This window comes from Halichoeres trimaculatus, unplaced genomic scaffold (assembly GCF_033239565.1).
Source record: "Halichoeres trimaculatus isolate MK-OKI-2021-1 unplaced genomic scaffold, fHalTri1.1 fHalTri1_scaffold_14, whole genome shotgun sequence".
Lineage (NCBI taxonomy): Eukaryota > Metazoa > Chordata > Actinopteri > Labriformes > Labridae > Halichoeres > Halichoeres trimaculatus.
The window spans coordinates 6,474,949-6,502,594 of NW_027437192.1; the positions used below are offsets into that span (position 1 = coordinate 6,474,949).

At 40.7% G+C, this 27,646-nt stretch overlaps 1 protein-coding gene across 1 annotated transcript in view; it reads right to left on the bottom strand.

The window, feature by feature from the left end:
• The window catches only part of macf1a (microtubule actin crosslinking factor 1a), a 313,188-nt gene that overhangs the window by 145,690 nt on the left and 139,852 nt on the right, over window positions 1-27,646 (bottom strand). Inside the window, exons 4-6 of the mRNA XM_074686117.1 lie at window positions 23,492-23,581; window positions 19,812-19,889; window positions 19,190-19,282 (exon numbers count right to left, since the gene is read on the bottom strand). Of these exons, the coding sequence (XP_074542218.1) occupies window positions 19,190-19,282; window positions 19,812-19,889; window positions 23,492-23,581 (261 nt within the window). The remainder of the gene's footprint in view (window positions 1-19,189; window positions 19,283-19,811; window positions 19,890-23,491; window positions 23,582-27,646) is intronic.

A 27,646-nucleotide genomic window follows, 5' to 3' on the forward strand; every position in this document is an offset into this window, starting at 1 on the left:
GTGAAATATCACCCAAATAACCCACTGTAAAATTGGTCATTAGTAAATGCTTCATTTTTTTTTTTTTTTGATAGGGAAGCACTGATACGAAAATTTTGGCTGATACTGATGTCCCATATAAATATTGCTGTTATGGGGGATAAATGATATTCACCGATATTCACCGATATTCATCGATATTCACCGATATTCACCGATATTCACCGATATATACCAATATATTTACCAATGTCAACTTTGGTTAAAAAATGTCTGAAATGATCAAATTTTGAACATTTTTTGAACTGAAAATTATGCAAACTGAATTTTTCAATATCTCCCTTTATTTTCTAACTTTTTTTCCTTCCAATCAAGGAGGTGACAGGGCCACCAGTAACTTTTGGATCACAATAAGGATCAAAAATCAAAATAATAACCTGACTACATTAACTTATCAAACTTGCTAGTATTCCTGGCAACCAGGCAATAATTATAATCAGCACAACATGTTTTAAACTCAAGTTCACTCAGCTTAAAGTCTAATCTGTGAAAAAGTTAAAATCGAAGGATGTAGCACCCAAGATAAACACGACCATAAAAGTACGATTTGTCTGTTTTTTGGATCAAAAACAGGAAGAGACGAAAAAAAAAAAGTCCACTCTTCTTGGGTAGTTTTGGTGTTTACATAGTCATAGAAAACAATATCATTTGGGTCTTAAAGGATTGTTCAAGATGCTCTGAAAATGGCCGGCAGCTAATGAGTAAATATAAGCCCTTACGATGTTGATACCAATATATTGTGCATCCCTGTTTTTTAAGTTACATGTGCAGTGTAAAAATCCCATTCTACCCCGATTCAGCACGCAAATCCTGACAGACATAAAGTAGACTTTTGGTAAAAGCCAGAAGAAATCCCGGGCTTCCATAGAGACAGACGGATGCACTATCATTGTTTCTGCCCTCTGAGCTACATGACCACTATTAGCATTTTCCCTCTTTGTGTCAGTTTTCTCTCTCAGTGTCGGACTGTCTGCAGCCAGAAAAGCCGAGTGATGGATATGCTGTAACTGTCAGAGCTTGGCTGCCGTTGGTGTCATCAGTATTCCTCCACCATCCCTTTTTCCCTCTATCATTGTCCTGCACTCCTCCCTCTTTCACTGTGTCGCTAATGTAGAGCGGTATGAAAGTCCAGAGTGTGCCAGGAGACTGCAGCAGCAACAGCCAAAAAGACATGAAGGAGGGAGGGAAGGAGGGAAGACTAAGAGCAGCAGACTGAAAACAGCCACCAGGTTTATAAAGTACCGTTTCTGCTCTCTGTAAGAAACACACATGTCTCTGCAAAAGACTGGAAAGTCCCTCACATGAATGATTTCATGCATCCAGGATAAGAAAAGTGATGCATGAAACATGTTCCTTCCAGGTCTACTTAAGCGTACAAATGATGACAAACAAATAAAAGACAGAGATTGTTTTTTGTGACTTGAATGGGAATTGATAAATATAGATTCAGCTGCGTGTTTTCCTGCAGAGCTCCGTCTCTCTGTATGCATCCACAACCTCCTGTGCAGAGAAACACAGAGCGTTCAATCCTCCATCTGAATATTGATACAGCTCTCTGTGTGAGACGGCCTACACCCCCACTGCAACAGTATCTCATCCACCACTCAGCGATGTGCATATCCTCCATGCTTTTATTCATGATTCATATCTACTGGAGGATTTCCTCTTTGCTGATTTAAACACAGAGAAAAACTGAAACAAAATATTCAAACTCAAAGTCCACGGGCTGAGAAGATTTCACTTCTTCCAGTGAACTGTCCTGGTTATAATCTAAACAAATCACCGTACGTCATCTGGATTCATTTACAAGAAGGAGACTGCTGTGATAATCTCAATAATTCATAAACAGAGTGGGGATTTATTCCTGAATCAGCATGTTTAGAAAAATGAAGAATGACACGACAGCTCTCAAAAGTGAAGCAAATTTAAGCTACCTGTTTTATGGCTGCTGCTAAGGTCATAAAGCTTTCTTTGTCCATATGAACAGATGAGTCGTGGGTCAAACATGTTCCAGCCATACAAGCTACTTCTCTCATTTTATGATGCGCTGGATAAGATGAGTCAAGAAGAAGAAGCAGAGTAGAAAAACAAAACCTCAGACAATTCATTGAGCTTTCCAAAACTGCAAAGCTCTGCTTCAAACTGATGAAAGACTCTGTTGAGATGTACACAGAGCCAACCTGAGAGAGCGTTGCAATTTCTTCGAAGGTTAAATGTGTGATTTAGGTACCTGAGGGGTGGGATATTGCTAGGGATGCACCGAACCGGCGCCGATCCAGACCCTCAAAGCTGGATCTGGTATCGGTGGGAAGGATTGGTCCAAACTTGACACTAAGGCTAAACTATGATTTAGTCTACAAGGTATAAAACTTTACAATCAAATAGTCATTTCTGTAAATTCTGTAGCATTTTTTTAACCAAACTGCTTTTAAACATTTAAACACTTATAGTTTAAATAAATATTAACTTCAGTAATTCCATATATACTCATTTTTGTCTTTTACTCAAAACATTACCAGTCTTATCCCACAGTAGAGCATGCAGATTATCATTTAACACTGGTATTGGATCAGGACCAGAAAAACTGGATTGGTTCATCCCTAGATGCCACTGAATGTTGTGAATTAACAAGTCGATCCCTCCCGCACAGACCCACACAGAGCTCAAAAGTTTAGGAGTCTTTTCGCTTCACTTTTATACAACAGAGGAGATGAGTCTATCCTTAAGGCTGGGTACCAAGAACAGGAATTGTTCTTGGAACCAATAAAGCATGTGGATATCAGTTGATAGAGACATTAGGACTGGGACGATATGCTATTCTCGCGAGTCAATTCTATTATGGTTTTTGGGGTGCCAATTTGATTTGAATGTCAATTCTTCAATACTTACATTTTTTTTTAATACCAGACCATGTGAAAAAGTTAAATGATGATGATAATGTCTACAGATTATATCAGGAGCCATATTTTCCCATAAAATGCACATCACATGAGTCAGAGAGAAACATTTCGCCCTCTGCTGGAGAAAAGTGATAACTTTTTTCCAATCCAGTTTATAAACAAAGACTGAATTCATGAATTTAAATTAGAAAAGAAAATCAATCATGAAATTGTCAAACAAAAAATCTTGATGTATCGTTTATTGATTTTCTCTCCCACCCCTTAGAGACATAAATCTTCAGGATAATAACTCATGAAAAAATGATCATGGCGGACCACAACAACTGCTCCAATTGATTCTGATGCAGTGAGAAACAAAGCACATCCATTATGACACTAACTTCAACCAGGGTTCTTACAGCTTAAGGCAAGTTAAATTCAAGGCTTTTTAAGACTTTTTAATGCCATTTGAACTTAAATTTAAGACCTACTTCACAATGCAAATGGTAAAAATTAGCATATTGATTGCATATGGTTCAGGGCATTTAATACAGTCCCAGCTGCAACCACATTAATGGGCCTATTCACAATCATACTAACGTGTTAAAATTTTTTAAGACCTTTACAGATCAATTTAAGACATTTTAAGGCCATTTAAGGCCTTGTTTTTAGATTCATGATTTAAAGCCTTTTAAGACTTTTCAAGGATCGGCGGCAACCCTATTCAACACAATTTTAAGGGAGTGGTCAGTCTTTGTTTTTGCTTATTTAAACAATTTAGGTTTGTGATTTCCCTTGGTTGATCCTATAAACAAGACTACTAATCTGATGAAAACAAAAGAAAAATCTAAAAGTTGACACTTTACTTTGAGAGTTTGAATGCCCAACAATAGAAGCAGGCTTTTTTTTTTTTTTTTTTTTTTGCAATGTTGATGTAATTTTTTTACTGGAAATCAGGAATCCATGAGAATTGACAAAATTGAATACCGATCACTAATAGAGGGATCCTTTGGCTTCACTTTTGTACAGCTGGGACAAGACGGAGCTACATTTTCCACATTTATTTACAATCAATTGTTAACACACTGTTAGCAAGAAAACAAAGCTAACTGTTATCATCTTGTTGAACTAATCAGCTAAAAGTGCTTATTTCGCGATGTTAAAGCTGCTTTTCTAAGAAAACGTCAATGGTATTTAACCAAAAACTAACTGAACTGACTCCTATGTGGCTTTGACAAGACTGGGAAACTTCAATCCAAAGAAAAATAACCCACAATCAACACAGTCTGTGTGATCATGATACAAACTAATACAAACTAATACAGCCAATGAGATTGAAGTACTGGTGTCATGACATGCCTAAGACTTCTGGGAGCATAATGTGTGAATTCATACTGTACTCGTATCACACTGTGTGGGTGTGAGCATGTCCCAGTGTTAACACTTCAGACTCATCCTTATGGCTGAGTGTTAGTCCGAACGTACAGAGTTTGAGATGAAGGGTGGCAGCAGTGCACAGCACAGCCATGATCTATCACACACACCACAATCCACCAGCAGCCCCCCGGGGCTCAGGGCCAGCCCTCTTTTTGAAACATGGTCTCTTTGAAGTTTGCAGGGAGAGGAGGGAGAGCCAGTGTTGGAGGGAGGAGATAACAATGATGGTTAAGTGGAGGGTGGAAAGGAAAAGAGGGTTTTATTGTTTTATTGGCACTTCAACCAAAAAGTACATCTGGCTTCAAGCCCTTAAGAAGAAAGGCTGGATGGATGAGAGGATGATGGATGACATGATGCTAACAGACACAGTAGGATGGTGTAGAGATCATTTAAGCTGTAGTTTTTTAATGTGTGATAAGAATCCCCCCGAGGCTCCACAAAGCAGCCATCGCTCTGATGAATGCGCATTTCAAATCCCTTTTTATGCAGAAAAGGGCGTCACACAAACCGCATACAAAGGACAGCTGCACTCGAGCACAGTTGCATCCTGACACATCAACGCACTCGTCTCATGATACAGGAGCACGCACAAGACAGGAGCATTGATTATCGCTGCAGAGTAACAGAAGTGTTTCTTAGAAGAGACGTCTTTGGATCAACAGCAGCGCTTCATGACTCAGCGAAAAGAGAAATGCAGCACTAAACACACGCTGACATGACACAAGTCTCCGCGCTGCACCGCTACAACAATCTGCCGTTTTAATGTGCAGGAAAACTGAACAAGTTGTGGTGAGGTGATGTGAAAGCCAAACGTCTTTTGCTGTATCACTGCAGTGGCTGCAGCAGCCTTTTCAGTTTCAAGGTGAAGCAGAGCTGAACGGCTTTAAGCTAGCACAGAGCGCTCTCACTCTTAAATCATTTGTGCAAAGACCGACAAACACATGTGAATGAATCCTTTTACTTGAAACAAACATTTTTGTTGTGAATGTGCTGTGACTGTCTTCTCTGATGTGGGAACACTTAAAAAGTGTAGTAAAAAAAAGCGGTGGAACAAAGAAACATGCTCTACATGTCTGATATTTCAGATGTGAGGAATAAAAAACTTGTCCTCATCAAACAGAGGCATGTCAATGCTCAGTACCAGAGCTGCTTCTTGAAATACAAAGGGTTTAAAGATAGATTTTCTTTGAGATGTCATGAAGAAGAAGTCAGTGCTGCTTTTGTATCCAAAAATGTGTCTGTAGTACTCTGTAGTATGAATTCACCCAAAGCTGGCATTGAAACATGTTATCAATAATGGTTAAAGTTACCGAAAAAACACTGAACTGCATATCTGGAAATTATTTACTGTTTCTTGGTTTATTCTTAAGAAGTTGTCGGGAAAAAAAAACTTTCAACAAGCAATAAAAGTAATCGAATCCATCAGCTCTGCTTGCAGCTGCTTGTTCCCAGGCAACAAACTGTTAGAGCTATAAACTTGTCACAAAGAGTAAAACGATTTGTGTTTATCAGATTATTTCTTTGTTGTAACAATGCCTCTAGGAAATAAATATGAAAGCATGTTTGTTTCCCTTTCAGATTTTGCCAAATACGCACAGATACAGTTATTATCTGTAATCCCAATTTCATTATATTTAAGTTTAAAGTACCAATGGACTGCTCTGCATCTCTAATATTATTAATGTCATCATCATTATTATTATTATCATTAGTAGTAGTAGTAGTAGAAGTAGTAGTACATATTGCTGCCATTTGCATATTTCTTACTTTTGGTCAACATATCCAAGTTAAGTAAATGTTGTATTTGGTTTCTCTTTTTAAAATGAGTAGGTATGTTAATTTATAGCTGGTGTATACACCTTTCACAATCTTTATTGTTTTATCTTCTTGTAACTAGAGTGCTTATGTAAATATTTTATTTATTTATTTTATTAAGGATGGGAGAGTCCCGATACCAGATATTGGTATCGGGCCGATACCAGCCTTTTTTCAAGGTACCACTACTCATGAAGGCTGCAGATCCTTGCAGCAGATACTCTGGGCAAAAAAATCTTACATTGAGCAAGTCCTCCTCGCCACTAGTTGCTGCTAATTGCTGCGGTTTAACACCACGGCAAATTTTCACAAGGTCCTGTTCAGACAACATGAATGAACCAGGGAGAGTTAACAGTTAAACTTATCAGTTTACTTAAAAAAATACCTAAACTCTGACAGTTGTTAGTATTGTTGTGCACTTTTAATGTTATATTTTTTAATATTTATCAAAAAATTGTAAACTTATAGAGAGAGTTGTTTGTGTTATATTTTACACTAAATGACAGAGTGGCTGTCTTTGATCAAAATAATCTGTCACTGTTAATTGAAATTTTATGTATCAAAAGTACTAGAGGTATGGGTACTAGGTATTGCTGAGTACTAAAGAGGAAGAACCTGTACTGGTATCGGTCTGAAAAAAAGTGGTATCAAACATCCCTCCTTTTTATTTTTATATTTTTCTACTGTCTCCACCAACTGTTGCAACACAACAATTTCCCAGTTTGGGATCAATAAAGTATTTCTACTCTATTCTATTTTCTAAATTTATAAGGGACATTAGTTTGTGGGATGAGCAGCAGAGCTGAGTCTGTGGCCTGTACTCACAAAAATTGCCAAATCTTCTCTGCCAACTCTAATCAGCTTATTTACCTCTTGATTTTTGCTTCTGGCCTAATTGGCACCTGACTGGCATCGGCAGAGAAGATTTGGCAAATTTTTGAATAAATGATTCTCTCAAATGTGGCACCATCTGAAGGGAACTAAAAAGATTTTACAACAATAGAAGATTTATTACCAAGATCAAATCAAGGCAATGTTTCAACATGAGATAAACTTTCTGTGCTAAGTTGATAAAAGTCAGATGTCCCAATGTAAAACTAGAAAAGCCCAAAGAGCGCAGACCTCCGCCAAGCATATTGTGATTGTCACCAACACTTTAGTCCTACTTTAATGTTATACTCCCTTTCAGCAGACTGTTTGCTACAATTTAGTGTTAGTTGCAGGTTTGTACGGTAATTTGTTTGCTGACAGTGTTGAAAATTATGATGACCCAGTACATACTTCATACTCTGGATCTTAATATCCAGAATATTGTCAGGATCTGGATCGTACTTTTACAGCTGTCAGAAATTATGGTGACCTTGTCTTGTATTGTTTTGCAAAGCAATCCGACCCTTTATTGTGGAGTTATATACACATATGGTGAAAACGGCCCTATCTCACAATGATAAAGAATCCTTTACAAAATGTCCTGGGTCCAGACAGTGATTCAGATCAGCTCCAAAATTTAATCACTTCGTCCTTATCCTATTTTGAACATTTCCTGTAAATTTCATCAAGATCCATCATTTCCTTTTTGAGTCAATTCAGCATAAATCAAGTTACTTAACCTTTTCAAACCCAACCCTGGATCAGGACAGTCACAGACAGATGATCCTGCTTAGTTACACTGTGCAGCTGAACCTGTGCTAAATGACAACTTCCAGCTCATGGCAGGAGGGAAACCCTCTAATTTGCCCCAATGACCCCCCTCTCTCAGACACAAAAGTCCCGTTCAGTCTGCTTCTCACACTGTCTGACGGACGTCAGTGGTGTATGAGTGCGGGGTGTGCTGGGAAGATAACGAGCAATGGACGAAAACGGAGCACAAGGAGGCGAGAGAGGGAGGAAGGATAGTGGGGAAGAAGGATGGAGAGACAGTCTGTGCTGTGTTGATTAGGCTCCAGGGACAGAGGTGGAAAGACTGAGGGAGGCAGTGTGCTATTCAAAGGCTGATAACACACACACACACACACACACACACACAACCACAAATAAACCTCATGACTATAAAAAGGGAGCACATATGACAACAAAGGTAGCCCTCAAATTCGGAAACTCATATCTTTGTGGATACGTCCATGAAGTCGTGGTTTTAAATGATCAAGAGACTGCACCTCAACCTATCGTTTCCAGGTCAATCGAGTTTCCTTTCCTCAAGAAAATAGCAGTTTAGTATCATGAGATGTGGAGTGGAGGAGTCAAGGATGAAACTGGTGAAAAACCAGATGACTAAATCATATTTAGGTCAACAAGTTGCACGTTGAGAAGCTGCTGCTGTAGTTAAGAGACAATTAAGGGGAACATAAAGCTCAAGACAAATCTGTGATATGTGAGAACAGTAAATAGATGCAAACCTGTGGCAGGTATTTCAGAGGCCCCTGTTGCTGCAGAGACAGAGGACTGTCCATCATGGAGTCCAGTCTCTCCGAGGAGCTGCTGGTCAGCCCTCCCCAGTCCGTCTGACTGGGAGTGGTGCCAGCTGTTTCGGGGGAAGTCAGTGGCAGGTCACTGGCATAGCCGGACTCCAACAGTGACGACTGCTCTTGAGCGCGACCTGGAGAACTTAAAGTAAATCCTTTGACACCCAGAGTCTCCTGAATCCTCATTTCATTCGAGGACACTGGGAGATCCCCTTTAGACACTTTGGATCTACATTCATCGTCCTCCAAAAGTTGGACTCTGATGATATTTCCAGTGACTGGAGACGAAGCAGGAGGCTCTGTGTGCACATCTACCCCACTATCACTGTCCCCCCTCCACACTGGAGAGCCAAAGTCACTGGGGTACACTGTCCTCACCACGCAAAGTTTACCGTCCACCTCTCGGATATGGACCACACCTTTGTGCTCCCTTCCTGAAGGTGTCCGAATGACTTCTACCATCCCTTCTGGTCCTCCTTTAACCCCAGGACTCTCCTTGACCTCCCTCTCAAACCTACTCCTCTCTTTCCTCTCCTTCTTCTGTCGAAGGATCCAAGGTTTCTCGAGAACTCCTTGGACTTTCTCCCGAACTCGAAACACCCTCCCTCCACCTGGAGTGGTGCTCCCCAGTGCTGGGGCGGTGTTGACTGGGGTGGTGGTTGTGGTTTGGCTTGGGATGCTGGAGACATCTACGATCGCGCTGACAGTGTCTTCCTCCCCTGGAAGACAGAAAATTCCTCTCCATGCTGGACTTGGCTTTGGGGACACTTCAAGTATTCTGTCGCCTAAAAGGCTTCCTACATTGGCACTAACAGAGCTGGGGGACAGGGAGGTGCTGTGCAGATTGGTTTTGGAATGGGTGAACTGGGTATCAGGCACTGATATAAGAGTCCTTGTTATGTTGCTCAAGTCTGAGTCCACCGTTTCAACAACTGAAGTCTTTTCCTCATTGTCCAAATCGTCGTCATCTTTTTCCTCTGGCTCATTCGCTCTTTGCTGCTCAAAGTCCTCCTGTCCTAACTCCTCCCTCTTGTTTTTCTTGCCCTTGTGCTTACGTCTGAAACGTAGACGCTTCTTTGGTGAGAGCGGTGGGGCGCCACCGAGTTGTCCCTCCTGAGGAGGTCTGACACATCCCATCGAGTTCCCCATTTCTTTGATGTTGTCAGAGATGATAGAAAGAAATTACAGACATTAATCCATCAGAGAGGCAAACGTGGACAAGTTGTTTGAAAGAGCAACCCCTGAATCTTTCTAGGGTGGAAAAGCTCCGATAGGTCGGTGAGTGACGGACACCTTCCTCATTAATCTGACACTTGTGAGTAATGGTAAGTTAGGAAGAGCAGGTTTGGCTCAATTTTCCTTGGCACAACCTTAAATAGAAGATGGAGACTGGAAGGATGGATGGTTTAAGCTGTCACTACAGGAGAAGGGGAAAGCCAGTCTTTTCCTCAGGCAGTTAGTGGTTCAGTCACGGGCAGGCAGCTTATTACAGCCCCCCTATGTCCTTCCTTTTTCCTTCACCTCACCTGACTTGTATTCCTGCAGCAGCGGGGCCTGCACCTTCCTTAACAGCCCTGCTGCTCAATAGTGTATGTATATATAATCAGGCTGCCTCACATGGTCTGTATTTCTGATCCCAGAAGACTCGTGGTCGCAGTCAAGGACGTAGGAACACAGATATGTCAGCAAGCCGCACGAGGGAGGAGAATATATTTCGTTGGGGTCAGTCTTCTTATTTATCACCGGGCTTTTGGCAGGTGAGCTGCTACCTGGTGTACGGCATGTGTCAGGAAGGGTGATGAGTGAGGGGGAGAGGAAAATACAGTGCATTGCAGTGATACTCAACCCATTAGTGAGGCTCCAAACACCATATATGTGTCTGACATGGTGAAGTGTAGAGCAGGTTTTCTTATTCCCAACTCTTAATTGTCATTGAAATATGAGAGGTGAGAAAAACAACCTGTCTCATTCAGGAAACCACAAACAAATTGTCAAGATTTGTAATCCAAGAGCTCTACTGACACTCAGATTTAGCATCCATCCCAGGTCATGAATTAATGATGCCCATCTCCTACGACGGTGATGTTATTGCAGCACAAGAAGGGACTCTACAATCTGTAATGCACAACAGAGATCAGCTGGAAGTGAATCTGTCACGGTGCTTGTAGTGGAAGTAGCATTAACAGTGTTGTTATTGATATCCTCTGTAGTAACGTTGAGCTGGGTGTCTCATTCTGCCAAGGCAGCACGGTCTGCAGATTGGTGGTGGATGAGAGATAGTGAGCAGTCAGCCAATGCTGCCACAGATTGCTGGGAGACTCAGCCAATACTCTGACAGCTTGTTAAATACAATCAGAGCATCGGCATCCCGCCCTGATGCTTCTTCTCTTCATCAGATTTATGTCACGTGACGTCTTCCTCCACGGATGTTGTCAATATGTTGTAATCCAGAATTGCTGGCGTTAGATTTTCCCATTGACAAGGCGATGATCCAGATACCTGTGGAAATATTTCGTCCAGTGCGCAACAAATGCCTCGGTATCCTTTATGGGTGAGGTTTAAGCATCCAAGAACAGGAAGACCCCACCTTAATACCAGTCTCAAGATCCCCCTTCACTTTGATGTCAAACTCCCAAAGTTGGAAAGGAACTGCCGGATCATAAACCTCAAGTGTCCAGCTGTCAGATTGCCAGTAACTCAAGCAAGCGTCCCCTTCATCAGGTGGTGCAGTGCGACGATGCAACAGCCTGACAAAATCCACAGTTTGCAGGAGGTGGTGGGGTGGAGGGGGTGATATTCAGACCATCTCTTAAACTGGTACAAAACTCATAAAGCAAAATAAAATGCTCGTCCTGTCTTCCCTTACATGTGCCTTCTTGATCACTCCTCACGTCTGATGGATCCAATTAGGAAGAGACATCTGGAGGGGGTAGAAAGCCAGAACCGGACGCTTGGGCAGAAGAGAAGGATGAGAGGATGAGACAGGTCCCCTGTAGATTCTCTCCGGTCCTGTCAGGATCCAGTTCTCGGAGCAGACCTACTTAAAGTACAGCTGAATATTTGGAACAGAGCCAAAGGGATTCAGCGTCCAGTGAAGGGCAATCCTGAACTCCATGCAGCGCAGCAGAAAGGTTAGGACAAGAGGGTCTGCACTCCATGTTCTCTCAAAAAATCCAGACGAGCAGGAGCAAAAACAGGAACGCAGGGCGTCTCCGGATAAAAGCAAAGCAAAGCTCCGTCAGACAAGCGTGGCTGGATTGATCCGATTGATACGGCGGAAGCTGGAAGAAAACAGCAAGTGTGGCAGTCCGAGGGGGAGTGTGTGTTTGTGCCTGCGATGCTGGGCGGTCCCCTGGTCAGCTGTGTGAGCCCTTCTGCATACGTGTCCACGAGTGTGTCTTGTCTGGCTGTGCATCTGTGGTTTGAGGCCTGCCGATCGAGGGAAGCCGGGAGCTCCAGTGACAGCAGGCAGCCTGGATCCGTCTCTCCCACGGCTCCCTTTCGCGCTCCTGCTTTATCCCTGGCTCGCAGACGCCGGTAGAGGGAGAGGAAAGCTTTTATCTCCCGGCTGCTGCAGCTTCACACTCTCTTCTGCTCGATCTCGCACTCTCACAATCCACCCCTCCCTCCTCAGCTCTCCTCCTCCTCCTCCTCCTCCTCCTATCCACTTCCCCTCTCTCTCTCTCTCTCTCTTGGCTGTTAGTGAGCACTTTTCTCTGCCACAAACACACACACACACACACGCACACACGCTTGACCCAAAAGCCTCGCTGAATGATAGACCGCAACAGGGACGGAGCAAAAACAGCATCGGGAGAGAAATCAAATCTAAATTAGACTAATGCGAGCCCTCTAACTTCCCATCAATCCTCTATCCATCCATCAAGCTACAGGTTGTGAACGGCTCTCGGGTGAAAAGGACGGGGCACGGGGGGAAGGAGGGAGTGAGGGAGGAAGAGATTTGAAGGAATTAGGAGAAAGTTGAAAAGACGGGATGAAAAACATGAGGGGATGATGGAGGCTGTGAAAGGATCAAGAGCTGAGACAGCAGACACACACACATATTACATTGGAAAATGAGTCGATAAAATGAGACTCTACAGGATGTTTGAAATCAAAGTGCAGGGGTGTTTATGAGCGACAGGAATTTTGCAGGATTTCTGCATCATCATGATGAGGTAACCTGGCTTTTGCGGGCACTTAATCCACTGGATCAGCCAAAAATAGCCTTTTTAATCGGATTTTAAAAACTATACATTCATTTTTCTCTGCTGACATTTCCATAAGTGCATGAATCGATTTTTTAAATGTCAAACTGTGCCAAACAAATCAAATGTCAGCGATTATTACTCTAGCTATCCTGCAGTTATTTGGTATTTGCATGAAATATGAAGTAATAATAAAGCAATCAGGTAGAAGTGGTGTATCTAAAACTATTGCACACTATTTAACTCCCTCCTACACAGCTGATCATGTTTGAGGCCTGTTGCCACGTGCAGTCTGAAGCCTCTATAGGTTCCACCCACCCTCACTGCTCATAAGCTGAATAACACGGCTCGAACATGCATGTGAACGCTGCAGGAGAAGAGGATTTGTCACCCACTGGCACAACCAGTGCAGACGAATGAACTCGCAGTGACGGCCCAATGCACGGTGAATGATCTCACACACAGCAACTAACAGGCAGCTATAGTAATTCATCTTCTCTCATTAGCAGACAGCAGTGAAAGCATTGGAGAACAACACATGGAGGAAGCATGAACCAATAGGAGGGAAGCACTAATCAAGTCCCAGAGGACTCCATCCCCTCTCTGAGGCATCATGAGCTGTCGTGATCAGACCTTTGTTTGAACCTTTCTAACAAGATACAACCGCAGACTTTAAGGAGCTCCTGTGATCATGCATTGAGCAGGTTTTTGTAAATAATGTGCACTAAAGTGTAGGGACTGATCTTAGGAGTTACATTATCATAACACAGGCTCCATCTGCAGGCAGGGTAGCTTTGAAATGCTGTTTCAGTGTTTCTACATCACAAAGCTGCTCTGAAATCTACATGACAGCAACCACTGGGGATAATAATTACTGTGACCAAACCATTTCACTGTGGTGTTGTGTTTACATTATTCTGGCTCTGCAGGAATTTCAGAGCTTTTTTTGTCTCCTCTTTTCAACTTTGTATTGTATTTTTCTCATATTCAGTAAAGTTTTGTGTTTTGCTGTTTCTTCTATTTGTTGTTATGTCTATACTGTATCAGCTGTGCCTGTCTTGTTTGTGTCTTTGTTTGGGAACCCCTCGTTAACGAGATGATTCATCTCAAGGGGCTTTCCCATCAAGAAATAAATGTACAAGGTATCATGCCATGGTTCTCAGAGTGTTAAGTAGAGATGCACCGATTCAACTTTTCTGGTTCCGATACCAGCTTTGGGTATCGATCAGTGCTGATACCTATCTGATACCAGTGTTGAATAATAACCTGCATGCCCTACTATGGGAAAAGACTGGTAATGATTTGGGTAAAAGGCAGAAAATTAGTATGGTTTGGTAACACAGTGTACCCCGCCAATGAATCCAATGAAGAAGAAAATCGCAACACGGTAAACAAAAGAACAGCTACTGAAGACATCCAGCAGATTGTCTTCTTTGTGATTAGCATGTAGCTCTTTGATATGAAACAAAATCAAGATTTGTTTCAGAGAAGATTGTGTGCCCCCCTGAGAAATATGGCCGCTGTTGCACAGTATGGGACAATCAGCAGTCTGCAGTGCTGTAGCTCCACCTTCCCAAAAAGTCCCAAAAAATGGGATGACTCATCTCAGTTATTTGGGGATCTGTCCCAGGTTTAGTCCATGGAAACGCCATAAGATGCATGCCGTGTGGAGATAAACCGAACTGAACTGCTTGGTGGAAACGGGGCTTTATTGAACCCAACAAGAATGACAATACATATATTTAGACTAGGGATAGATGCCGACAGAATTCTGTCAAAAGTACCTGGTACCAAGTCACGTAAATCCAAAAGGTACCATGTTTAGGTACTTAAATGCATCCTTGTGAGTGTGAGGGAGCAGAAGAGGAGGTGATTTTCCATGCTGGACATGAACACAGCATTAAAATGTTATATATTGAAGCATAAATATGTTAAATTGAAAAAAAAAGCATATTAAACAAATTGATATTTTCCTACCACATTAACACAAAAAAGTACTAGAAATGGCACGTTTACACATTCATTTTCCTTTTTTGGAATCAGGGTTGTAAAACAGTGAAGACTGCTTTAACTGATAGAGAAGATGATCGATTTGGGGACTTAAGACCCAAACATTTATAACTTTACAACAACCCAGAAATCAAATCTTTGAGAAGAAGCAGAGATATTTAGTGCAGGTGGATCAGCCAATCGCAATCGGACACAGAGCGGCAGGAGGAAGGTCTAAATCTTCGTTTGAGAAGAGACTTCTTATAAGCCTGGTCAATGCTGCAATAATGAGCTAACTGGTGTCACCTAGTGGCTTGGCTAAGGAGCTACATCCAAGATTAAGGAGGGAGGGGTCCAACAAACATTTGAAGTTATGATTAGTGAATTTATCTTATATCCAGAAGTTAAAACTGCATCATTGATCATGGTAGTGGAGGAAAAACATCTTATATTTAAGGCTGTTTTTTTTGGTTTAGGATGTGAAAATCTTGAAAATGTGAACTGTGAGTTTTTAAAGAAACTTTCAATGCTACACTGAAGCTAAATTTTCTTCCTTTTTTGAGCAAGACTTTCAAATTAGCACCAGCAGCTGACAGGGTGAGGTAAGACAGAGACATCACTTCATCTGTGACTGTATGAGTGGCTGAAACCATGACGAACCCAAACCCAGACTCAGGATGATAGCTCACTGAGATAGCTCCTATAATTAGCCGACGTGCTGAGTCACTCGTTTGCACATACACGTCCTGGTCACACAGACCTGCAGGCCTGTTTCCAGAAATTACTTCTTCTTCATCATCATAATCATCAGACCAAAGCAGCCGATGGGAATAACGAGGAAATTACAGATCTCTGTTGAACTGGGTCACTTTTCTGGGTAACAGCTGATGTGTTGACTTTGGGGATGAAAGTGAAGCAGCCCTGATTGAAAGCTTCTTTTTTCTTTCTTTAAAGCTTTCAAAAACTCCTGACAGAGCTCAAACGTCTCATACGATGAAATGTAATCTCTACTGAGGATGAGCGTCGTGATGATAAAGGGGACAGGAGGACTTTATTAGGGCCACTGCAAATATAGACCGTATGTGGCACAAGTTGCTGGTTCCCTGCTGTGCATTTAATCATCCAACCACAACACACTGCAGGGACGCTGAGCTCTGTGATGAAGTTTCTCACCGCAGCTCTAATTTAAAATCTCCTGAACTCACTGAACTCCTGAAACTCTGACAGTTTGCTGCCACCTGATCCGTCCATCATGTGAGGGTTAATCCTTTACTCTTCCTCCCTCATCCTCCTCTTCCTCCTGTCTGTAGCATTGTGTTTTGCTGACTCATGCTCATGTCATGCACTACTGTTTCCATGGTAATCTGCTGGTGTCACCTTGCTAGTGGGTCACATAGCAGCACAGTCTAGTGGTCAACCATAGAAACTACACCAGGTCAACTTATCACCACCGTGTGAAATTAAGAGTTGATAAATCTGCTCAGCTTCACAAGCTTCAGCAAAAAATGAGAAGTTGAGAATGTTTTGATCAATCTGAGACGTCCTCGTTTGTCTTGGCTGGTGTTTGTAATGTAGCCGTCATGCTCCGGTGAGACTAAGTGCCTCCGATGATTTACAACCCTGTCTGCAGGAAACGATGCACGGACGTTTAGTAAGGACGATTGTTCTGTTTTAGAGATCAAAGTCAGGTCACTTTTGGATCCATCAATCAGACTACATGCTGACTTTCAGATGACGCAGTAACACAGTTATTCATTCAGAGATGAATTCATTGTAAATGATTTTAGCTAAAGCGTACACAGCAAAACACTGCTGAACTGACCACAGCTAAGCCATCAGCACGTACACAGAAAGTTTGGTTCCAGGTCAGTGTGAACAGTACCAGCAATAAGTCACAAATTTTACAAATTCAAATGATTGTTTAAAAATAGAAACTAAAAAGTTCGTACCACTATTATCTAGTCTTAAAATGTATTTATCCAACTGCTTTTTCCAGCCCTTGGTTGTAATGTGATATAAAACTGAATGGTGTTTGTAGGGCATTGGGATGCTCTTCTATTTTTGCTACTGTATAACAAAAAACTTTCATAACAACATAAGAAAGCACAGGTGCCAGTTGCTGGTTAGCAGGTGCAGCACTGTGAGATTCAGAGCTGGAAAAACACTCTGAGGCTTAAAACAAAGGTTTCAAACTTTACAATGCTAAGGCCTCCAAACACCATTTGCTTCTAGCCGAGGACCCCCTTTGGAAACCAACAGACATTGCTTCAAAATATGTAAAGAAATGCAAACTTTAAAAATTTATTTTCAAACTTTTATTCACTTTGCATTTACATTTGTTTGGAATAGGAAATTATTACAAAACAAAGGCCAGAATCACACAAGTAAGTTGTGGCAAAAGAGACAAGGCATTTCAGGGCTCTGTAAGCCAAGGTGGGATACTCTTCTCTTACATGTAGACAGTAGTTAGACAAGGGAAGAGCCTCAAAGTTCAGTTCAGTTTTTTAGATAGCTTCATAACAGGCACAAACCGCCAGATCGACACAGATCATGACATCATCACACCAAAGTTGCAGGTATTTTTCTCGTCCCTCCAGTTTTCTGAGGCCCCCTTGGTGCACCTACTTTGAAAGCCACTGGCTTGTGATGCACTGATCCAACTATACTGGTCTCAGTACTGATACCGATACCTGGGCTTTGGGTAATGACCAATTCTGATACTGATCCAATACCAGTGTTAAATAATAAACTGCATGCTCTGCGTTTTAAGAAAAAAACAGAAAATGAGTACATATGTAATTACTGATGTTGATATCTATTAAAACTGGAAGTGTGCAAATGTTCAACAGCAGTTTGGTAAAAACAATATTTCAGAATCTACAGAAATGATTATTTGATTGTAAAAATGTATAACTTGTAAACTAAATCATAGTTTAGCCTTAGTGTCAAGTTTGGACCAATCCTTTCCCACAGATACCCAATCCAGCTTTCAGGGGCTGTATCGGGCCGATACGCGATACCAGGATCGGATCGGTGCATCCCTAATTTTTGCTTGAAATGCAGCAATAAACACATAAAACAAACACACTGGTTTCCAAAACTGGGGGCCGCCGGGGGGGGGCTCAGAAAATTGGACAGCTCTGATTATTATTCTTATTTCATTTCTTTTTGTTTTTTAAACTTTGATAACCATTCGTCCTAAACATACAAGGTGTGAAGTGGCATTACTGTCGGATTCTCAAGTTTTCGGTTATACCAAATCAATCTTTGTGTGACAGCTGCAACTTTGACATGGTGATGTCATGACCCGTGTTGACCTGGTGATTTGCGCCTGTTCTGAACTTTGAGGCTCTTCCCCTGTCTTATCTACTGGCTACATGAAAGAAAGGAGTTTCCCACCTTGGCTGACAAAGCCCTGAATGCCCACTCCCTTTCACAACAACCTACTTGTGTGAGTCTGGCTTTTGTTTCCTGTTCTAAACAAATGTAATTATTATTGAAAAGTGAATAAAAGTTAGAAAATATATTCTCAAAGCTGACATTTCTTTACATATTTGGAAACGTTGTCTGTTTCCAAAGGGGATCCTTGGCCATGGTGTTTGGAGGGCCTTGACGAGGGTCCACCAAGGATTTATTCATTCTTCTATTCTGCACTCTCAAAAGGTCTACAGAAGCTAACAGGTGTCACTCTCTGTCAATTCATGCAGTTCAAGCCTCAAACAGACATCAAACTGTCTAAAACTGACAAGCTGTAAATCCAGGATCAAGCTTCCAGAGCGAACACCCTGTGCTGCCTTCATGCCCGGGGGCTGCCCACCAGCCAAACGAAAGCCAAACCATGTCCTCATGTGATGCTTCAGAGGAAAGCTTCCTGCAGAGTCAGCTGAAGGGGGTCTTATGTCACACACTCATAACATAGGTCTCAGATAACATGGTTACACACTCCTAAAATCATGTCTATGAATGTAAAGTGACCATCATGGGCACACACACGCAGTGTCCTGTGTTGCATAAGTTGACTCTGTTTCGCCAGCACACCAAGAGCTAAGCTGCTCCTGGCAGCGGTCTGGGCTCAAATCCCAGCAGCTGGACGGGACTGAACTCAAGTCCACATTTGGAGCCATTTGCTTTCATCTCAATCCATTTAAATCCAGATTGAATCACAGCGGTAATGATGAGGGCCGCAACTCAATTATTACATCATCAATCAGAGGTTTTATTTCATTAACAGCTGCAGATAAAAAATTTTAAACCAACCAAAAACGAAGAACTCAAGAAGCTGGTTTGAATAAGACAACCAGAGAGGAGCAGGAAACAGGAAGCAGAGACAGAAACAGAGCAGTATGGGAGGAGAACAGACCTGGAAGTGGAGGATGATGGTCCATATGAGACCTAACGTCAGTTTGGGGTTCCCATCTGTGATGTCATCGTTCCTGATGTTCACAAGTTTGACCTGAAGATGAAAACACACAACTTTAAATATATTCATCGGACCAGAATACAACCCTTTTTTCCTTTTTGTGAGTTCATTTCTGTGTGTTATAGAATATAAATGATCTCTGCTCTCTGTATCATGTCTATTATGTGTAACAGGCTCAGGGAGACCTTGTTAAATCTTGCGTCTTGGGCTAAGCCAAGTCACCCCAGCTGAATAATTAGACCTGCAGCAAGACTCAGAGAGGATTCATGGGAAAAAAAGGTCTCTAGAGAGGGAGAGGCTGCAGTTTAAGAAAGCTGGGGATGAGAGGGAGATATATGGAGGCTTTATTAAGAGAGAGAAATTGCTGCAGTTTGGGATTAAATTCAGAGATGCAGCGTATGTGGAAGAAAGATTTGTGATAGGAAAGGAGGCCAGAGGGGACAGAGCTGGGTAATGAAGCCCTGATTAACAGCACAGAGAGGATGCTAGTGTCTGCTAACAGATATTTGATTCATACTGTTTCATAAACATCCATAATCTGTGTGTCAGGACGTCTGCATACCTGTCTCTGTTTGAGGAAGTCCAGCGCTATTTGGACATTCTGTAGTCGATGAAATCTCATCCGCCCCTTTTCTCTCGGCTGCAAAGAAAAAGACAGAGGAAACATCATCAGAGCGTTCAAAAGAAGAGTGTAACTCTGTTTTCTTTTAGTGACACAAACGCAGCAGGCAGCTGTGAGAGCTAAGGAAGCTGAATTCAATCCACACTGCAGTGAGTGAGCTGCATTGTCATGAGATGGTCCTCTGGGGGGCGCTGTCTTCAACAGGAGCTGTTAAAGACATGCCAACAAACTCAGGAGCAAACTTTGTCAAAGCATGCTGGTTCAAAAGTAAGAATGCAGACACTCTGTATCAGATCATTTACCCTTTTTACACTAATTTCAGACCAAAGTTTCAGTTTCAAGTGAGACAGAGAACTTCAAACACACACACTCTTATCGAAGAGTTCATGAGTGCAGGATGCAGAGTTTGGTTCACACTGTGCTGGTAAAGAAACGGACACTCAGGATTAGTTTTAACCCAGGAAAACTCAAATAATGAGAGGAGAGGAGAGGAGAGGAGAGGAGAGGAGAGGAGAGGAGAGGAGAGGAGAGGAGAGGAGAGGAGAGGAGAGGAGAGGAGAGGAGAGGAAAAAGATGAAAGTCTAAGCTGGTTATTTTTTTTTAATATGTTGATTATTTTTTAATACGTTGAATTTCATGCTTCCTCCCTTCTGTAATTTTTAATAAACTGTTACTTTCACTCCTTCGTGGAGTGTTATCAGCATTTTTTGAGGTTTGGCTGACCTGTGAACGTCTAACAGAAGAAGAAGAGTTGATCATATAATAGAGGGAAGCTGCATCATGGCACACGTCAGCGTTGCTAGCACAGCAGCAGGAAAAATCAGCTTTTTTAGTTAGCATAGCTTTCAAATGGGAGAATTTATTAATTCATAAGCCACTGACAATAATTGGTCCACTACATTTCTATTATTATTATCATTATTTTTATTATTATTATTAATAGCCTTTAAATAGCCAGTATAGTCCCAAGATAAGATCAGGAGAAAAACAGTTTCCCATGAAAACAATCTCTGGCAAAGAATTACTCATGAAATTTCTATTATGGATGGACTCTTCTCATGTTTTGTTGTTTCTCTGAAGTTGTTTAAAAAAACAATTTGAAGAGCTAAATTGTTGGAAAAATATAAAGTTTGTTTTTTCAACTATATATGTTGAATTTAACAGTTAATATATATGCTGATTGTAAAATGATTGCTCTACTTTAAGAAAGAAAGAATAAAAAAAATACAAATTCCTATTATGGAAAGACTGACTTTCGCTTTAAAACTACGATCTGAAAAATTTAAAAAGTTGTGGTTGACATGGATGAGACATATAAAAGTAATGAGGCCTGACTTGCTTTGGGTATCTCTATTCTGTGGCTTTAAGCACCAGAATATTAAGTAACTTGATGACTGATAATTATTGTGAGTCAAATTTCATGGAAAAATGTGTGACATCAGTTGTTTAGTTTTTCTTAAATTGTGCATTGTAAAATAAAAGGGACTGTAATAGATATGAGGATATATTTTTTTTAAAATTACACAAGTGGTATATACGCCATAAATTTTCATATCACATGTTTTTGCATGTAACTGTGCTGAAGGACTTTGTATGCTCCTATTAAAAAAAAAAGAAAAAGACCACAATCTCAGTCAATCTCTGGCTAAAAGCGGTTCCCAAAGTCATGTAACATCTTCCAATCAGAAACTATTTACAATTTTATCCATAAGCATGAAAATAAAAACTAAATTATGGGTTTAATTTTGAATAAAACAACACTACCCACTGTTTTAACCGTTTTACACCTTTTTTGGTTTCTTTGGTATCAGTTGCAGAGGATTTAAACAACGATGTGTGCACATAAGTAGTAAAATCTTGTCCTCATCAACTAAAACGAGTATCAAAGGCTTTTTTAGGTTGATTTTTGTCTGTCTTTGGATTAACAGATACAGTAAGTTCCCACAGCAGGGGTTAACAAGTCACAGGCAGCACTCTTTCATGGATCATGGGCTGAAAAGTTTGGGGACCCCTGGCCTTGAAAGTACAAGTTTCACTGAAGATTTTGCAGACTTTTAAGGCTGAGGGTGAATACGTTTTGTAATTTAGATCAGTTAGTAGCTCCATGGGAGCGTAAGGTGTAGAAAAAAAAAAAAATCTCAGTTTTTCTCCATTTTATTTTTTGGGCTTTTCACTTATCTATTTTATTTATTTATTTATTATTTATTTATTAATTCATTTATTTATTTTTAATATTTATTTATTTATCTTTTTATTTATTTGATTATCTATTTGTTTATTTATTTATTTGTTTATTTATTTTTTATTTATTTATTTATTTATGTATTTATTTAATGTCTTTTTTTATTCTATCTATATACACATACCTATGCCTTTAAATTCAAACAAGAGGATTGATTGATTTAATAAAAGACGACAAACCAATACCTAGGCCTAAACATTATGTAAATAAAAACGTAATCCTTGTAAGCTTTGTAAAAATATAATGTTTGACTGTTTTTATGAGGAAATACTGTGTGAGCTTCCTTTTCTGTGCACAACCCATGCAAAAAAGTTGTAGAGCTTTGTTGGGTGAAAACTTCAAATCTTCACACTGTTTTGATTTGTTTGTTAAGGTTGACATCGTTTCTTTTTTGTCTCTACTTCTGTAAAGGAAACCAAAATGAAAACTTAAAAATCTCCATGATGCTGTCACCCAACAGGAATCAGGCCCTAGATGTTGCGTCATTCAGTAACACAGCATCGCACGTTTGTCAGGAGTCAGTGGCACAGCACTCTCATGCAGCCTCACAGCTCCTCCGAACAGGCGGAGGGTGAAGCTGAGGGGTCAAAGGTCAGCAGTGACAGAGTGAGCAGTGAGCAGTGGAGGAGTAGAAGAAGAAGAGGGGTCTGATGTGAACATACTCCCTGAGCTCCTTCCTCCTCCTCATCCTCCCCTCCGATCAAGATGAGAGGAGGGGCCCGCGAGGCGTATGCCCTTCGTAATGGAGGGCCGCTCTTCTGTTGCTTTGGTAACAGAAGGAGGGACATGGGAGAAAGACAGGAGACAGAGAGGAAGAGGAGGTCCGGGATGAGAAAAAGGATCAAAAGAAAGAGGGACGACCAAATGAAAGGACGTAAAACAACAAATAAAGAAACAAAACACCATAAAGCAGCAGTCTGTTTGTGTTACGCTACCTGTCTCCTGCTTCAAACTGTGACCTGTCTGTCTGATGCTCATCTTTCTATCTGTCAGCATAAAGACTAAAGCTCTTACATCATCACGCCAAGAAAAGTCAGGCCAGTGGGGCTCAAACTTCTGCACTTCAGCGTCCGTGACATGATGGAGATCTAAAAGTGTCAGTGATGGTGTGTCAGCCTGGAGCAAAGAGTCACCTTCGAGCTGGAGCTGGAGCCCTGATAGCGTTTGAAAGATTTACAGGATTAAGATTCTCTGAACTGGGGCAAACCTCAGGGCCTCTGGGAAGGATGCAGCTACAGAGGGTGAGTGACAGGGGGCAGCGTGATGGAGTGGGGGTGGGGTGTAATGGAAAACATGACGCTGCAATAGAAAGTTATGAAACAATCATCATGTTCATGTGTGTGTGTGTGTGTGTGACAGAAAGAGATTAAATCCATACCAGTGTGACACCAGAGAGGACCTCCAGCAGGGAGATCAGGTTGTGTCCATCCCGCAGGTCCTCGTACAGGTCTGTGATGTGCTTCCTCACCTGAGGGAAGAAGAAAGCAGGAAAAGTTAATTTCACACTCTCATCACCGCTTTGTTGGTTTGACACTATTGACATCTGTCGGGCTGGTGACAGCGGTTGTCGGGCCAACAGAGACGAGGCACCAGCTGTGGCCTCTTGTCTCTGTTGCCATGACATCACCGCGGTGATGAGTGGGGTGGGGGCTGGTTGTTGCTGACGGGATGACTCAGCGGGTCGATCAGCTTTAGTGCTCGTTGAGTGTAAAAGTGGGACAATCAGTGAGAGGAGAAACAGCTGACTGACAGAGACGACACATGATGCAGAAAGTCTTTCACAGAAATGAATGTGAGGCTCATTGAGGCGTCAAACGCAGCTTTTTGAAACATGAATAACACAAAATAAAAAAGGAAACTACTTCAAAATCACACTTATTTACAGCCTCTAAATGTTTTTTGGGGGTAGCATACTGCCACCTACTGTGCTAAAACGTAACAATATAATAAAATGTCTTGTTTCCATCATATTTGGGTCAAAGGATAATTTTTCATTCTAAAGCCTCTATTAGATGCTAACAAGGAAATGATAATACCATCGTGTAGGTCTAATGTAAAACTTGGTAAATTTTTCACTGGTACACCTCCATACTCAGCTCTGCTGCTCATCCCAAAAATAATTGTTCCTTACAAATGTTACAATAATGAAATAATGTACCAAACACATATTACTGTACTCTTTGTGCTAAGTTCATATTCTTTTTCTAGACAAAGGATCATCAACCTGCAGCTCTTTGACTCCTTTGCAGGGGCTCTATGTAGCATTAGAAAAATATTACTCAAATAAAGAATTTTTATTTTTCTTCAGAGGGTATTGATGATTAAAAACATTCACACTAAGAAAAATAAAGTGTTAAAATTTCAAGTTTTACACCCCTGGTGAGACACCTAGATTTACAAAAAGAGCAATCTGGAAGAAAATACAGGTTTTATTTTTGTGTGGACAGATTTGTTACATGCCAATGTGCCTGCTTAATATGCCTGCTTGATAAGTTAGAAGACATTAGCAAACAACAAAAAATGATGAGCTGAGCTATAATATTATTAGATGTTATCACACTCAAGTTTTCTTCCAAAAAAATATGACATTTTTGCAGTTTTTGAAATTTCAGAATGTATGATTTTTTTATTTATTTTTTTATTTTATTTTTGCAAAATACAGAAATATTTTTTGCAAATTATTTAATAAAAACATGCAAATTTTGATTTTTTTTTTTAAATATTTCATGCAAATTTTGGGAATTTCAGTGTTTTTTAATGTCTGAAATCTGAGTTGTTTTTTGTGCTTTTTTTTCATTTCTTTTTTTTTTTTTTTTTACAAATTTATAAAAAAAACTAAGACATCACATATTTAATTCCATCCATTCAAAAAACGTATTTAGCAGATTTTAGATTTATAAGTAAATTTTACTTTAGTTTAGAGTTTCATTTTTCACTTTGTTATCTTTATTGTATAGATAAAGTAGATTTTGTGGCTCCAGAATGACTTTAATCCAGCTGAGCTGAGGCAAAATCTCTCCTTTGAATATAAAGGCTACAGACCCCTGGTCTCGACCTTATTTTCAACAAGATAATTCCTGTTTTATTGTGGATGAAAAAAGAGGCACATGAGATGTGATGGGATCCATGGACAAAGAAAAGAAAAACTTTTACAAGGGAGGAGTTACTAGGTATCTATCAGCTATTCAATAGTCACCACTAAGTATTTCCTATATTCAAATAATTTGCCGATTCCCGTATAGACACAGACACAGGCAGAAATCCTTTCAGTGACTGTGCAAAGTCTTTGTAGGATAGTTAGACATGGATTTCAACATTCAAAAATCTGGATTTATCCCTGTTACAGTGCAAAGGATTTAATAAAAGGTGAAAAAAACTGCAAGATAGAGCAACTTAACAAACAAGAGTCTTTGTTGTAGCTGTGAAGGGACTCTTCAGATTTATCAGATGTAAGAGCAACATAAAATTCCTCCCTTAGAATTCCAAGTGGTTTGAAAAGGGGACATTAACTTCAGTACACAGCATAACCAAAGCTTTTGTTTGCTTAAAAAAAGCCAAAGTCTCTGTTGGAAATACAGGGGAGGTTAAAGTGCTTCAAAAAAATTGCTTTAAAAATGCAGATGCATCAAGGTCACATGTCCACCTGCATTACAGAGATTCGCTTGGCTGGTTTCTCACTGCACCTGCACTGACAAAGTTTTACTGCAGTCCTGGCTTCAGGACAAAAACCTGTGATAACACATTTCACCAGAAGAGGGCACGACAATCACAGTGGTCGACTGAGACCTCATGAACACTTCACTTTGTATAACAAACTATTAGATCGATGAAACAACCAAATTTTTGAGATGAGACTTTGTTTTTCTTGGAGCTCTAAGAAAAAACATGAGTATGATCTGGTCAAATAGAGTGGGAAATAAAACTTTTTTCTCATCCAGTTTGACCTCAGAGGTAAAAGTATTTTCCTCCTCCTCCTCCTCGTCTGTGTCAGTCTCTCACCCTTGTGCTGCTGCCTCTGTTCTCCATGGGAGCCTGACATCAGCTGTTTGAGAATAGAGCTGATGGACCAAGTGTTAATTAGATGTCAGGAGGAAGTGGTGTATTCAACACTGACGGGAAATAAAGGGGCTGTTTTTGGTCTAATTGTGTCTCCATGTGTCAGAGCTGGGCCGTGGTTCTGAGTCGGTCCAGGACTTAGAGGCAGCAGCTTACTGGAACCACAGCCTGCAATACTGAATGACACTTGCAGACAAAAGGGAATTACTAATATAAATGTTGTGTTTCGTTTACATTATCATGGGCACACAAAGAGGTCTCATAAGTTTTAAGTTATGCAACTAATTTAAAACCATGTAAACACTAACAAACAAACTCTGCTCTAACTTCTGGTGTTGTTTTCCTGTGTCTGAAGAGCACAGCTCACACAGCCGGCTGTGTCTGATGTGTCTTGACGGCAGCTGTCAGATGCTGTGGCGCTGGAGCAGACCGTCACATGGAGCCAGCGCTGAGGACGACAGACCCTCTGACAGCCCTGCTCAGACATGCTCGACACAAATCTGCCTCGGACAGAGTCTGGGGATGAATTCATCACCTTTCAGCGTCTCCGATAGCTTCAAAAATGTTAATTCAGCCTCATACTCATTGGATGGAGTTTGACAAGTGTAGCAGAACGGCAGAGTGAACGATGGCGAGTTACTGAAAACAAATTATAATTATGTTTTCAGGATTGACGTGCTGTTTAATGTTTTATGACTTACTGTAATTTGATTTGGATGATGTGGTGAACTCTCACTCTGGATGAGGAACTTCATGGGGTCAAAAAAGAGCCAAGAGTTTAACGCAACATTTCACCAAGCTCTTACAGCACAAAGTGAGTGTTGACTTCTGAGCACATCTATTATTCACCTAAAAAGGCCATTATTCAACCTGTGCAGCCACATTTCTTCCATTTTCTCCCTTTAATTTATTTAAAAACGTCAGTTTTATGTGAAACAACCAATGATAGCTGAGTCACTTGCTTCAGTTGCAGCTTCATTTCTCAGTAGTTTCTGGTTTTATTTCAATATTTGTGAGAAAATTGATAAGCTAAAGCTTTCAGACACCCTTTATAATAAAAAAGTTATTTGAAAACTATAGCTTTAGATCAGGGGTGAACAATTAATCAAATTGAAACCAACATTACAATGTGATAGAATGCAACTTTCAAAGTGCAAAAGGCTGCACTTAAAAAAAAGTTTCATATTCACAGATCTGGAGGGTATTAAGTCTTTTGTACTTTTTCTTCTTGAAAACTAGCAAAAGTCAACATGCTGTTTTTTTCTGGCTACAGAGATCCATATAGAAGAATGATTGTGACTAGCAGAGCCATACCCCTTATAAACTTTATTCTGTATGGTTTGTTGCTCTGACTGAGAACTGGAGGTCAGTAAAATTTCACAGTGTTCCTTTTTCCTTTTTTAGTTAAAAAGTTCACGTTCACATATTTCAGTGGTTGAGCCGCAACTTTGTTTTTATCTATATTATACCTATATTA